Source organism: Corticium candelabrum, chromosome 11 (assembly GCF_963422355.1).
Source record: "Corticium candelabrum chromosome 11, ooCorCand1.1, whole genome shotgun sequence".
Lineage (NCBI taxonomy): Eukaryota > Metazoa > Porifera > Homoscleromorpha > Homosclerophorida > Plakinidae > Corticium > Corticium candelabrum.
The window spans coordinates 7,531,812-7,546,606 of NC_085095.1; the positions used below are offsets into that span (position 1 = coordinate 7,531,812).

The 14,795-nt window shown below is 44.9% G+C and overlaps 3 protein-coding genes across 3 annotated transcripts in view; 2 read left to right on the forward strand and 1 right to left on the reverse strand.

Annotated features, from left to right (window-relative positions):
* Nucleotides 1-1,918, reverse strand: part of LOC134187267 (DNA polymerase theta-like) — a 2,317-nt gene extending 399 nt beyond the window's left edge. The window contains exons 1-3 of the mRNA XM_062655382.1: nucleotides 1,151-1,918; nucleotides 883-1,094; nucleotides 1-813 (exon numbers count right to left, since the gene is read on the reverse strand). The exon at nucleotides 1-813 is cut by the window's left edge and continues 399 nt beyond it. Of these exons, the coding sequence (XP_062511366.1) occupies nucleotides 1-813; nucleotides 883-1,094; nucleotides 1,151-1,918 (1,793 nt within the window). The remainder of the gene's footprint in view (nucleotides 814-882; nucleotides 1,095-1,150) is intronic.
* Nucleotides 1,919-3,148: 1,230 nt separating this feature from the next.
* LOC134187268 (uncharacterized) lies at nucleotides 3,149-5,678 on the forward strand. Its single transcript, XM_062655383.1, has 3 exons — nucleotides 3,149-3,263; nucleotides 3,638-5,366; nucleotides 5,605-5,678. The coding sequence occupies exons 1-2, from the start codon at nucleotides 3,149-3,151 to the stop codon at nucleotides 4,789-4,791; spliced, it is 1,269 nt and encodes a 422-aa protein (XP_062511367.1). The 3' UTR covers nucleotides 4,792-5,366; nucleotides 5,605-5,678.
* A 384-nt stretch (nucleotides 5,679-6,062) lies between these two features.
* On the forward strand, nucleotides 6,063-12,241 carry LOC134187269 (uncharacterized). The gene is made up of 13 exons (XM_062655384.1): nucleotides 6,063-6,190; nucleotides 6,256-7,217; nucleotides 7,280-7,439; nucleotides 7,497-7,659; nucleotides 7,744-7,871; nucleotides 7,990-8,397; nucleotides 9,270-9,611; nucleotides 9,677-10,132; nucleotides 10,205-10,345; nucleotides 10,422-10,554; nucleotides 10,629-11,035; nucleotides 11,454-11,761; nucleotides 11,999-12,241. Exons 1-12 carry the CDS (start codon nucleotides 6,154-6,156, stop codon nucleotides 11,714-11,716), a joined length of 3,600 nt encoding a protein of 1,199 aa, XP_062511368.1. The 5' UTR covers nucleotides 6,063-6,153; the 3' UTR covers nucleotides 11,717-11,761; nucleotides 11,999-12,241.
* Nucleotides 12,242-14,795: the final 2,554 nt, after the last annotated feature.

The following is a 14,795-nucleotide window of genomic DNA, read 5'->3' on the forward strand; positions in this document are numbered from 1 at the left end:
CTAGCATGTAATTGTTTTGAGTGTATTGCTGGCAAATACCTCTTCCGACCAATAAGAGTTTCAACGTATCCACTCTGTCGACAGCTCATCACTGTCTTGCTCAGATATGACTTCAAACCTGGGTACTGAGATTTGAACGAATCCATGAATTGAAGTGCATTGCTTTCACACACTTCGAGCTGCTCTGCTAATGCTTTGGCTCTAATGCCATAGATCATGCCATAACAAATTTGTTTGGCTTGTTGTCGTTGTGTTGGAGAGACCCGATCGACATCTACAGAAAGCCACTTACTGGCTATCATCTTGAATACATCACCCCCACTGCTAAGAATATCCCTTAGTTTCACGTCTTGAGAAAGATGGGCAATGAGCCTTAGTTCCAACTGCGAGTAATCAGCAGCAAGAAGAAGTGCGCCAGAAGATGCTGTAAAGAAATTTCGCATGCAAATAGAACTAGTTGTGATGGTTTTCAATGGAGATTGTGAGCGTTGAATTTTTCCGTGATGTGACACTACCCGCATACAAGGACTAGTTGTCATGCTAACAGCCGTGCCAATATCAAACTCCCTTGGAACATTCTGTAAGTTCGGATTACAAACAACAACTCGACCTGTAGCTGTGTGTGTCTGACAGACAAAGTAAATTCGATCAGTATCCATCATTGCATTGCACTGTCGAGCCTTCTGAATGGGATACAGTGTTTTGGAGATTGCACAATGAATTCGTCTCCATTCCAATATAACACCAGGAAGTAGATGATTTCCTTGCAGCTTCTCTAGCACATCTTTTGAAGTACTACGCTGAGCAAGATGTCTCCATCATTTCGCTGCACTGGGTTTCACTGTTCTTATGCAAAGATCAGCAGGAGTGGAGATGCCTAACTCATGAAACAGTACAATGGATATATCCTTTGGACTGGATAAAGAAAATTTGCGACCAGCCAAATGGTAAGCCTCTTGTTCGAGAGACAGTTTCCTTTTCTGTAGAATGGCCTTCTGCTTTTCACATTCATCTCGAGAAAATCTAATCCCATTAGTTTCCATTTTTGCTAAGCTAATTATTGATGGCATTTCGACCTGTGTGAATGCTTTCCATAGATTTCAGCCTCCAGCATCAGTTTGAGATGATCCATTAAAATTGATGACAAAACTGCTTTAGCACAAGCTTTAACACGTGGTGACTCAGGATTTGTTACAAGAAACCCAATACTTTCTTTCTTTGAATTGACCTCATTCGGCAGATAATTGGAAAGTAGTCGATAGTAGTTTTTCTCCTTCTCATCAGGTCGAAGTAGCCAGTCTGCAACCTTGGGATCTGCAAACGATCCTTGAACAATTGACAAGTTACAGGCTGCCGACAATTTCTTGATCTGCTCTTTCACATTAAACATTACACAAACAGATGATGCATCACAACCTTCTAACACATCTTGTAAACCATTAAGTAGCATAGTCCGAGTCACACTGTTGTGAACAAGAGGCTCACGTGACCTCGATTCCAAGTCCTCCTCACCTACATCACTAGATTGTTCAGGTGACAAAGCCAGTGATAAGAAATATGCATCTTTACTATTCCAACATACAGCAAGGCCAATTATTTTCTCCGTGGAGTTTGGGATATCAATGCCTCCAAGATGGACATGCTTATTAACTAGTCGTCTTCTAAAATGACTTTGACAAAAGGCAGTATCAGAGACATGATAACAAGCAAGACATAAAGAGTAACAACTCTGTGATTTCCACTTTGTCAAAAACAATTGAAATGACTCCTTGTCAGCTGCGACATCAATGATATGCAAATTGCCTTGAGCTTGTCTCATCTGAAACACAGTATGGTGAGTTGGCAAAGCCTTTGCAGTTGAACCTTGTTTGCCAGTTCTATTGCACAATGTAATCCTTTCTGTTATTAATGTCACCATGCAATATTTTCTCTTTCTGCAGCAAATGATGTACTGATGCTAGATACGACGAATGTTGTTTCACTGACTGTTGGCTCTTTGAACAAACTGCTACTTCATTTACTTCTGTAGTCTGTTGCAACTCCTTCGCATCTATTCCGGACATCATATTCAGTTCACTCTCAGAAAACAGAGACGTTTTACTGAATGATTGTCCAACTCATTCTCATATAGCTCATATAGTCATTCTCATGGATTGGTTGTCGCAAGGTGTAGCGGGATAGCCGGGTCACTCCAGCTCATTCGCTCAGCAATGGCGGATCTAGAGGGGGTTCCAGGGGTTCAGTGCCCCCTAAAATTTTGTGACGTCATCACACGGAGATGACCGCGTACCAGCAGTGCTTGTTACTTCCTGACGTGACTCGCAGCTCACGTTTCAGTTTTAAGTAACTTCACACGGAGGTGCAGTACAGATTATGAACTTTCGACGTAGGTCCATCATCGTCGGACAGTACGAGTGAGTCGTACGGTACTCCTACTCTTTCTACATTAATTTATGGTAACTTGTTTCAATCTCAGCTGTTCTCCAACAACATGTTTCATTTACTTCCTTGCAATGATAATGTTTCAAAGTAGTTATTTTCTATCTCATGAAAGTATACTTCCACCTTTGATGGTCACAACATTCACAATTTCATGAAACCATGTATGTCTATAGAAGCTTTCTTTGGAAAGAAAGAAAAAGGGGTAACATTTGCCTGTTTAGCGAAAGACATGTATAGGCTTGCAAGATCAATTCAAATTCTCCAGTACTGTAAATCCATTAACGTATACTTCCGTTCTATGGTATAGGTGATTAAATAGCTAATTTATATCTGGAGGCGTGGCTGATCCTAACGTTTGTGACGTCACGGAACCCCCCATTTGAAAATCCTGAATCCGCCCCTGCGCAGTACCGACTTGTGCCTTGCACTTCGTCATTCGTCCTGCTGTAGAGTCTGCAGATTGTGCAAGAGCTGCAGCAATGCGTTTTCCAGTGCTATTTGTCGTCGTGTTCCTGTCCGTCGCCAGCGTCTGGAACGGAAGTAATGGGTGGCGCCGACGCCGTCGCTGACCATTGTGGCCTCGGCAAAACTGTGAAGTGAACGGTAAGCTTCAATTAAGTTCATGAGGACAAAACTGTGCAACGATTTCCCGTCTATTTGCGCGTTTACTGGTCGCGCAGACCGTAAGGCAGCAAAATAAATGTTGATGGCGGCGTGGCCGGCATGTGTTAGCTCCGCCTCTGTAGCCGCGTCTCGCTTCGGAGCAATTTCGTTGGCTAGTTCAGTGGCGTTGCTAGGCCTCCAAAATTTTAGGAAAAGAGGTTATAAATCTGACCAGCTGTTTAACTTAAAAATCCACAGCTACTGATATCGGGGGATGTATGCTCACGCCACTTTTTTTGCTGGCGGTGTAGGTGGAGCTTAGCATTCATGACGTCCAGCTTAGCGCATGCTCCGTAGATAGTACACGTTCTTTCCGCTACGAAAGCGACGGCGTGCCTGAAAGTAGCGCAGCACGGAGTCTCAGAACAAAGCCTACATGTTAGATCGCGTGGTATTACCGTTGGAGTTTCGTAGTCTCGCGTGGCCAGACTTTTGGTTTACGCGGGGCGGATCTGGCCACGCGCGCAAGACTACGAGTCCCTCTAATTAAAATGGTGGCTATTTGTCGATGTCGTATTACTACATTTTGCAGGTTGGGGAGGCTGGGGCGGTTGCAGCAATCGGTGCGGTTACGGATATCAGTACCGTCGCCGGTATGTGTGGAGGTATAGCTCTTGGGGAGGCCGCGGTTGCCCTCATCTCTCCGAGAGGAGATGGTGCGGTCGCCCGAACGGCGGATGTCAACAGATATGCAGCTACGGACGTTGCTATTGCTACAGCGGATATTACAGGTACAACTATTACTACTGCGGCGACGTCAACGAGTGTGGCTACAACTCCGGACGCGGACCGTGTGCGCATTACTGCCACAACACCGTGGGCAGCTACTATTGTAGTTGTCGCTATGGTTACTACCTGTCCGGACGTCACTCCTGCCCGCCGGTCAACTGCGGGAGGCCTCCCATTCCAAGGTGTCCGAGCAACGCCTATAGCGACCAGTTTGGTGCTGCCTGCAAGACCATCAGCATTCCCGGATGTACAACCACTTACCTCAACTACTGCTACCTCAATTGTCCATCTAACTACCGCCGCGCTTTGATTGGTTATTCAGCAGGCAAAGCGTTCGCGCAAGATTACAGCAAAGTGACGTTCACGGGTCCTTCCAGAGTTCGTTGTCAAGGGAACAGGTATTGGACGAGTCATGGCACCATCGTGAAACTCTACTGCCGTCGTAACAACGATCCTCCTACTGATCTCCGTCTGAACAGTCTAACGATCAATGAACACAGTCCGGTCAATACGGTCGTCGGCCTCCTCAGCTCCTCGGACTATCAGTCTTGGCAGACGCATCGATACACCGTCGAACATTCGAAGGGTTTCTACATCTTTGAGATTGCGGGAACAAACCTGAGGATCAAGATCGTACCGAGATACAAGAGCACAGCGAACGGCGTCAACTCTCCGACTAACTCGTTTGAGGTGAGTATTCGTACTACGGATAACGGCAGTCCTAACATGTACAGACAAGAAGACTATAACATCAAGATACTCGACGTCAACGATCCTCCCACCTTAGACTCAACACGTACAAGGTGTCCGAAAAGGCAGCCATCGGGACGACCGTTGCAACTCTTCTGGCCGACGATGAAGACTCGCGTACGACTAATCCTTGCTCGTCGTGGAAGGTTGACGATTCGTCGTCTCATTCGGTTGCATTCAAGTTGGGTGGAGGCAACAAAGTCGTGACAGCAAAACTAATAGATCACGAGTCACAGAAAGCTCATTCTATTGTTATAACGTGTGTGGACTATGATTATACATCATCAAGTGGACGCAACAAGAAGACGGCATCTGCGACGGTAATCATTGATATTACCGATGAACACGAACCTCCGATTTCGATCTCTCTCGACAATGACGACGTCGATGAGAATTCGAAGTCGGGAACAAAGGTGGGGACGGTGACGGCTTCCAATTAGGACAAGGAGACTCTACGATTCGTGCTCGTATCAAGTTCAAAGACTAACAAACTCGATGCAACAAAGAAGTTCAAGGTTGGCACGCCGTCGTGCTCGAATCCAAACTCGGGTTCAGTCAGGACTGTCTGCACGGCTGATATTACGGTCATCGGGACATTGGACTACGAAGACATTGAAACATACAATGTCATTCTCTTTGCATACGACACCAAGAATCACCACATCAGCAAGGCTTTCACTCTGAAAGTCAATGATATCAACGAGGCTCCGACGGACGTCATACTGGGAGCGAATTCAGTAGACGAGAATTCACCTGTTAACACAATCGTTGGAAACCTGGACGTAAGATTTACTCGTACATATATGTATGTATGTATATACACTAGACTATTGTATTGGAGGGATGCATCTTACAATACACTAGACTATTGTATTCGAGGGATGCATCTCACAATACACTAGACTATTGTATTGGAGGGATGCATCTCGCAATATACTAGACTATTGTATTGGAGGGATGGATATATATACGTTTCCTTCTCATCTCTATACTTTATAGTCACAATGTATCTCTTTTTAGTTTGAAGACCCCGACAATCCTGATAAATACAAGACCTATCCTAACGGCTCGATCGGCTTGGTCGAAGATATCCGACAGAATCCGTCGTGCAAAGTCGATGTCGTCCAATATGACGGCGGATCTTTTGAAGTCGTACGCCAATATCCCAATTTCGAACTGGTCGTGTCCGACAGCAAGGCATTCGATTTCAAAACAAAGAACAAGTACACAGTGTCGGTGACGTGTGAAGATCACGGCAGACCGAGCTTGTCCATAACCAAAGTCTTCACCGTCCTCGTCAACGACCTCAACGAACAACCGACAGCGATCACACCCAACCCGTCTCCCATGAGCGTGAAAGAGTGCGTAGGCATCGGGACGTTAGTCGCCAAGCTGTCTACAGTAGATCAGGACAAAGGACAGATGTACAAATATTCTATTGTTGCCGGCAATCTGAGCGTGTTCGATATCAGAGGCAACAACCTGGTGGTGAAGGCGGACGTGATCGACTTCGAATCGGAAGATGAATACGAGGTCACATTGCAGACAGTGGACAACGGAAATCCACCGATGGTGTTTGAAGACACGTTTGTAATTGACGTCGTTGGTAAGGCAAAGGTTCATTGAACTTTGTTCTAGTCTGTGTGTATGCTTGTTTGTTTGTTTGTTTAGACTGTCCTGAGCCTCCAACTGACATCGTCTGGGCAGCAGGTGGTACTCTGCCTGAACAAACGTCAGACACGACGCCCGGTAACACCATCATAGGCTATAATATCGGTGAAGTCAACGTCATCGACCAAGACAATAACCAGAACCCACAGTGTAAACTACTGGACGACGCTAACTGTCTGTTTAACGTTTCTGCGGACAACACGCTCGTGATCATCGCCGGCCCTCGTGCCACAACCATCGACTACGAGAGTCTGAGCGACCACAAAGTCTGTTTCAAGATCCGTTGTACTGACTCGACCGGTCTCTATCTGGACAAACAATTATGTGTAGACATCACTGATGTCAACGAGCCACCGACTAACATCACTCTCAACGGCAACCGCATCCAGGAAAATCGTGCCGATGTCAAGATCGGAGACATTAGCGTCACCGGCGATCCCGATATCGGACAAGACCACAACTGCACTGTCATTCCCGACCTTCCGGATGAAGCAGGACACCAGGAAGACGCCTTCAAAGATGTTTATATCAAACAGGTTCCTCAAGGGGGGAGCTTCCGAAACGTTCTGACGACTAAACGTGGACTCGATTATGAGGCCATCAGTACACACTTGTTGGACGTCAATCTTCGATGCTGCGACATACCAACCGACGGTCAGATGTCACTTTGCGTCGAGATGTATGACTTCATTGTCTGGATTGAGGACGACAATGAAGTTCCGGGGTCGCTGTGTGAGAATCTCGTGTGGCACGTGTTCGAGCATCAGCCGAACGGAACAAACATTACGGACATGTTGCGATCGATCGATCCAGACAATGAAATCCCACTGGAAGATATCCAGAATTTCACCCAATCCGGACGGCCACCACCCGAAAAGCAGCACTTGACCTACAAACTGGTGAACGAACGATCCGTTCCATTCGTCTACAATGAACAGCTGCAGCAGATTATGGTGTTTGGGGTAAGTATAGCCATACAATTATTGAGTAATATGCATGATGCTTATGTTGCTTGTTTGTGCAGTATCTTGACCATGAAACTCATCCAAATTACTCTCTTGTCATCAACGTGATGGACGATGGCAAGCTAGAGGATCCCACTCAAAGGCAGTCGGACGGCATACCCACGATCATCGACGGAGTGAGACTGAACGCAACATATACATGCACTGTGATGGTTGACGGTAAGTTTGCTATATCTGTATACCGTTGATAGAGAGCAAGTGTCTTTGTATATATAGAAGGAACCTGTGTCCACAGGAAATACGACATAATGCTCTCTCCTGTGAGGAAGTGCAAGAGTAGCCCCGATCTCGGCGCTGTGAATGAGAACGCTGCACCAGGTACAGTAGTCGGCACGCTAACCACGAACGATTGCGGTAACAACGATGTCCATACGTACAGGTAAGTTCTCTATCTGTAACGTCTGCTTGCTTATCGCGGCATCATGAGTACCGTTGAGCATTTATGTCTCTCGTTGTGTGATAGAGTTGAGAATACTAACGAGGCCGATATTCCATTCCAATTGAGTGGCTCTAACAAGGACAGACTCGAGGTAAAGGGCGGCGTACCACTAGACCACGAACTGAAGAATCAAGTATCCATGATAATCAGCAGTACGGATTAATCGGGTTACAGTGTGTCACGATCTTTCGTCATCTGTGTTGAAAGTAAGTGCCACGCGTGCATTCTAACCACGTATACTGACTGTGCATTGCAATGCCTCACATCTAGATGTAAATGAAAAACCGACTGACGTCTGTTTGGTCGACATCCAGACGCTCGAGGCTCTGCCATCATTCTCAGTAGACGAAAATGAAGACAACGCCGTTGTTGGACAGATCATCGTTCAAGATCCAGACAGACCGAGTCGTCATTGTCCGGGACCAAATAACTCGCCACCGGCCGCTATCGACCCCTCGCTGTCGTTCGCGTACTACTGCAACGTCGTCTCACAATCTCTCAGCACCTTGTGGGAAGAAGATGCATTCTGGATTGACAGCAATTTAGTTTTGAAGACAAAACGAGGTCTCAACTACGAGAATCCGTCTCGTCGTCGAGCAACCATTCCTGTCCATTGCATTGATGCATCACACCCACTAAAGAGTCCGATCGCCAAAGACTTCACTGTGACGGTAGCAGGTGAGTGAGTAGACTACTCAGTGACTCAGTGTTCCAGCCATGCTATTTAAGCGGGGCACTGCCTGCCCAAGTTGTCAGTTTGATGTACTCCTGACACCGGTTCTCAGACAAGCCCATCTATGTACAGTCTTGCCGGTCATTTTGACAACTGGTGCCGAAATTGTGGTGGCAAAGACGATCCTGTAGCCTCGGTATTCCAGACTGCCTTCTGCATGTGATGGGAGGGGATAGTGGGAGGAAAGAAGAAAGCAATTAATTGATATTAATATACTAGTAGATGTGAATAACCTGTGCGCTGAAATCAGTTCTTTTCTATCCAATAGACAAGAGCTAGCGCTATCTAACGGCTGCTAAATGGCTTTAAAGTCTTGAGCTGCTTATGTTCTGTGACTTCCATACAGTTTCATGCGAGTCCTTAGTCTCTTAGCCACCAACTGAATGGAAAGTCTCTCCAAATCTGGTGCTACAATTTCGAACCCTGGCACCACAATTTGCACCATTACCATGGCAACAGCAACCCTGTACAGTCATATAGACGGCGTTTTAAAACATATTGTAGTCTGGTCAGCGTTTGGTTTAGCAACAGTTGCGTCAGTTTTTTAAACGAAATCAAAGAGAGTTGGTAAGTGTTGCATGACTACAGTTTCAGTAGCCTTTCACTTCAATTTGAAATCAACCGTGAAGCCCAGTTTGCCCCACAAAACGTTTGTACAGAATGTTGCCAATCTTTAGTACAAAATGTCCTTTTTGATGGACATTTACCCTCCCCGATTTATATCCCAGCTGGAACACAGCGTGCACGCATCCATGCGTATGTGTGCTGTTTTGCTGTCATGTTGGTAGCAAGAGACTTATCCTTGTGTTTTGTGTAGACGTGAATGAGGCTCCGAAAGACTTTGTCGTTGACAAAAACTTCACTGAATATCACGCAGTCAACGGCAGTTGGTGGTTCAGATTAAAAGAGAACACACAAAGTGTGATTGCCAACATCCGTTACACAGACGAGGATGCCGGACAAGACCACACATACTCGACCTCTTTGCAATTCGACGCGCAATTCTTTACGCTCACCCACAAAGGTCTCGGCTTGTTTGAACTCGCGACGAGTGGTCTCAGCGCCGAAGTGCACGACAACAAATGCTTCGATGTTATCGTGACGGATAATGGCCAACCACCCAAGTCTGGCTTCAAGACCATCTGCTTCGACGTTCTAGGTAATCACTCGCATGTTCTACTTGAACTCTGGACGTTTTCCTTCATCCTTCGTCTTCTGTTTCAGACATACCCGAACCTGCAACCGCTCTGCGACTCGTTTGTGCTGATGGTAACATTTATGGTCGTCCGGACGGTTCTACTGTCGACGAAAAAGCCTTCACCAGCTTTAACTTCAAACCGACGGCGACGTTCGGCACTGCCTATCTCCGCACCGACTGTCACCAGATTCGCCAGGTTGACTTCAAGACTGGACAGAAAGTCGGAACTGTGGTTGCACTTGACGACGACAGCAATGGCCAATTTGTGTTTACTCTGACAACTTATGTTGACGTGTTTAGCATCAGCCCTGTCAACAATGATGGTAATCCGACGTCAGGAGGGGCTCCGGGGTTTAGTCTGACCGTCAAGTCGTCGACGGCGGTGTCTGCACCCAAACCGGCTCAAACGTATGTGCTGAGGGTTGATGCTAAGGGAGCAGACGGGCTCGATACGACTCTTGAGCTTACAATTAGGACGTACAGTAAGGATCGTCTAGTTGTCTGTGTTTGAGCTCTCGCCGTTTCGATTGAGTCTTTCTGTTTGATGTTTGTAGACGAGTGTGACAGTTGGGTTGTGAATTCGGGATGCGGTAAAATGGCTCGCTGTGTGCCCACGTTGAACTCTTACTCATGCCAATGCAAGGCGGGATTGGTCGGCAATCCGACATCAAATGATGCGACAACAGAGTGTCAACGTACGCATCATCCCTTCATCGTATACGCACTGTATTGCAGTGTATCTTAATGTTTCTCTTGTTTGTATTGATACAGCGTGTCCAGTCGGTCAAGAATCGGACGGCAAACTGCCACCGGCCTGTGACAACTGCGAACAACATATCTCCTCATGTGAAGACCCGGCGGTTTGCAAACCCAACGAGAAATGCATCTACGCCGAGGGCGTCAAGTAAGTCATTGCATTTGCGTACAAAGTTTGGCAACAAGCTGCAGTCGCTGCTTGCCTGTTGTGTACACTACCAGGTGCGTGAAGGAGAAGAACGTGGCTCAGACGATTGCCATCATTGCAGCAGATTCGGTGCGAGGACTTGGTATCTACGGTGCTCAGACGCACATCGAGGTGTGTATTGGCTATAAAGGCAAATGCCCGTTGTCTCTTGAAGACACTGTCAAGTATGTCAATGGAGATGGTCGGCGGCGGCGGCAAGCTGTCGGTAACCAATATATGGCCAGAATTGTTGAGGTGAACACGTGGCCGAGTAACGACAAAAAGAGTTTGATTGAACTCGTTCTCTTTGACCGTAACAATGGCAACCAACCAGTGTCTCCGTTTGGACCGAATGGCACGTGTGAGTTGTTGAAGAAGACTGACCTCAAGTGTGTTACCTGTGATGATTGTCTCGATGTCAATCAACTGCATAAGTACTGCAGTAAGTTGTCTCTAGTTTTTCGTGTGCTGTAGCAGCCGTTCTATCTAGATAGCTGCCTGCCTGCTGTCTGCATGTCAACACAGTGTGTGTGTGTGTGTGTGTGTGTGTGTGTGTGTGTGTGTGTGTGTGTGTGTGTGTGTGTGTGTGTGTGTGTGTCTGTGTCTGTGTCTGTGTGTGTGTCTGTGTGTGTGTGTGTGTGTGTGTGTGTGTGTGTGTGTGTGTGTGTGTCTGTGTCTGTGTGTGTGTGTGTGTGTGTGTGTGTGTGTGTGTGTGTGTGTGTCTGTGTGTCTGTGTGTGTGTGTGTGTGTGTGTGTGTGTGTGTGTGTGTGTGTATAGAGTGACTGATGATAAACAGTCAAAATTTGAAATGAAACAGCAAGTCTGAGTCGGCTATTAAAAAACGTTTGTTGCTTTGTAGATCCAGATCCTGTTACCTCAGCATCCGACAGTTCAGTGATAGTTCCTAGTGGCAAAACTCCAATTCTTATCTGTAATAAGCCCGTCAGTCCAACTACCACTGTTGCAACTACCACCGTTGACCCCACACCAGGAAGTCACTCATTCTTCAAGACATTGAATGGAAGGATCACGATTGTTGTCATTGGTGTGGCTATTATTATCGTTGCTGCCGTCATCGTATTCCTAATTGTGAGAAACCGGAAAGAAGCAAACGCCTACTAGGAAGAGTTTGACGAATATGATGACGGATCGGTCATGCCTGATGAGGTAGACACAGATTTGATATCAAAATCAATAGATAATTAGTAACAATAAACAATAATACAATGTCAACTGGTTGCTATGTTACTATCATTACTGTGTGCATCATAATAATAATAACAAATAATAATAATAATAACAAATAATAATAGTAATAACAAATAATAATAACAAATAATAATAATAATAAGAAATCATAAAATTAGTTATAATCATTACCATGAGTTGGCTCCTTTCTTACAGAACATTGATCGTGACCTTCCGTCCATGTCTGGCAGCATGCGTCAGCGTGCTCGTTCACGAAGCGGTCTTGTCAATCCTCTCTATGACGCCATGATGGCAGATGAGCCAATAACCGGAACTGTGGACAACGAACTGTACCATCCAAGTGGAGATATCAAGATCAGGGAACAAACCGATGAGGGCATCATTCCCTACAACAGCGATATGATAGCTGACGACGACGATGAAGACCCTCTATATGATAATGCAGCTATGCAATAAGCAAGATGTTTTGGTTCACTGGACTAGCTGTAGTTATGCCATTTACGTATATATTATTACTAGATACATGACCCGTCCTTCGTACGGGCAAAGTACTGTAGTGTTATGATGGAAGACTCAGTTTGAGCGTGTGTAGACACGTCATGTGTAATTCTTTGGTAGAAATCGACACACTCCCTGTGTGGATTCAGTTCAAATGACTGGTGTGAGCATCTGTTGGAATAAACTGGAATGTGCTAATTAGTTAATATCCCGTTGAAGACAAATGAAAACTTAACCGTGTGTCCCATTCCGAAATATTTGCAACAACTCTCCCGTTCAAATATATATATATATATATATATATATATATATATATATCTGGGCAACAGAAACTTGAAAGTCACGTGCAGTTTCTTACTCACCCATAGGATACATAGCTTGACATGCAGGCATGCATGATTTAGTGCACTGTTTGCTCTCCGTTTTCGATGTTTTCACACTCCCAGTGTAGCGCTCAGTGCAAGAAACGTGTAGATTGGATTCAGTGCAAACGCACTCACATGTCTCTTTGGTGAGTCTTCTCGGAGCCATTTCAACAGTCCCATTGGATGTTAGCACTTCGAAGACGATGCTGCCGTTGCAGGGAACAGGCGTATCGAATGTGGCAGGTATTCGGCGAACGTACTCGGAAAAACCGAAGGAAGGCGTATTTTTAAACACTCAGATATCCTACACAAAAATACCTTGTCGTTTTGACGTTGCCGGTCGTGCATGAGGTCAGCTTAGTTTTTCTGGAAGTACGATGAACCGTTGCAGAGTAATTTGCTTGCGAGTGGAGGCGGGTCCTCCTGGGATATTTTAAAATATTCTCAGCACGTTTCCAATCTATACCATTACTAAAGTGGACCACTACGCATTTGCTCTGGACGTAGTTTGATGTTATCCAATGCGAGCGAGTAGAGGCGGGTCCTCCTGGGATATTTTAGAATATACTTAGCACGTTTCCAACCTACTAGTACCTACGCACTGAACAATGTTTCTTTTCGGAACTCTTATCTTTTTGCTCTGGATGTAGTTTGATGTCTAATTAAGATAAACAACTCAACTACAGCTTGCTCAGATAACGCAGTCTGATGGGACTGCTGGATAGCTATAGCATTGTGACGTAATAACAGCATGTGAACAAACAATGGATCTAGTGAAAGTGAGCATTGCACTCGTAATTAGTTAGGAGAAAACAAAACTACTTATGAGAAAACAAAACTACCCAATAAGATTGAGTTCACGTAACGGAACTTCTTTCAAATTGAGTCTATCAGGGGCATTCAGTTTCCTTCTTGAACAATGAACAGCATAATGCTGTTCATTGTTCAAAAAGGAAACTGAATATGTCGATGTACGATGCACCCCCAAAAGGGGACCCGATTGAAAAAGCTGGAAGACGACGCCACCCTGCCCATGTTCTTACCCATGCCGAGTTATGCCTGTACCCCAAATTTAGCCTCGTGGGTGATCTGGTCTAGCCGGCTATCGAACTTATACATACATACATACATACATACATACATACATACATACATACATATATATATATATATATATATATATATATATATATATATATATATATATATATATACAAACACCGTCAATTTTATATAGTATTATATAGATTATTGGCTATTGTAATGCTTGATTGATGTAGTGCAAGTCTGTTGACATATCGATATCTCTGTCGCAGTAGCTGGTACTATTTTACTCTGGATGCTGAATGTGTGATGTAGGATAGGTGGGTCTGCGACCTACCAAGTGATATATGTAAACGCTGGTGGATATTCACAATAAATCATGAATAAACAAACCACAAGACTGAAGTCGGTAATGAGCTGCAATGTAAGTACTACTTTCCTTGTAGTAATTTCAGATGCCCGTGCTTTAAATTTAGGAATCCTGTCACGTGACCAGTCTTTTCTGGGTACACCCGTCCATTGGTACCCATCCATTGTACCCGTGCATCCCCTAAAAATTGATATTAAAAAGAAAGTTGTCAAATGAATATTAAAGTATTAGATTGGCTTGGCTAATAATCTTTCTAAATGACCGAATTGCAGGTTAGTGATTTTAATCATGTTCACTCAACAATTGCATGTACTGGTACTAACATACTAGATACATTTGTCATTTGATCATGACACACACGATGGTCCTCTAGCTATAGGTCCTCTAGTACTTTGACCAATACACATGCACAAACTTTAATTAATGTGTGTAGTCTACCAGCCACCAATATGTACAAAGTTTTTGATCAAATATTTGATTAAAAATTAGCATGCAGCTGACACTGCATGCCTACACAACAAAATGGCGGCAAACAAAATAGCGTTAAAATCATCACCTAAATAACAACGTCTGTCTTTTACCCTCCGACATATAAACATTTTCTTTCTGATATTTGTCACATTCTCAGGACGCTCCTAGAAAGTATTTTTGCTTGGCTCTTCCACATACGGGTGTTTGACCGCCAAGTTCAAATTACAAGCTCTTCCTCTCTGCC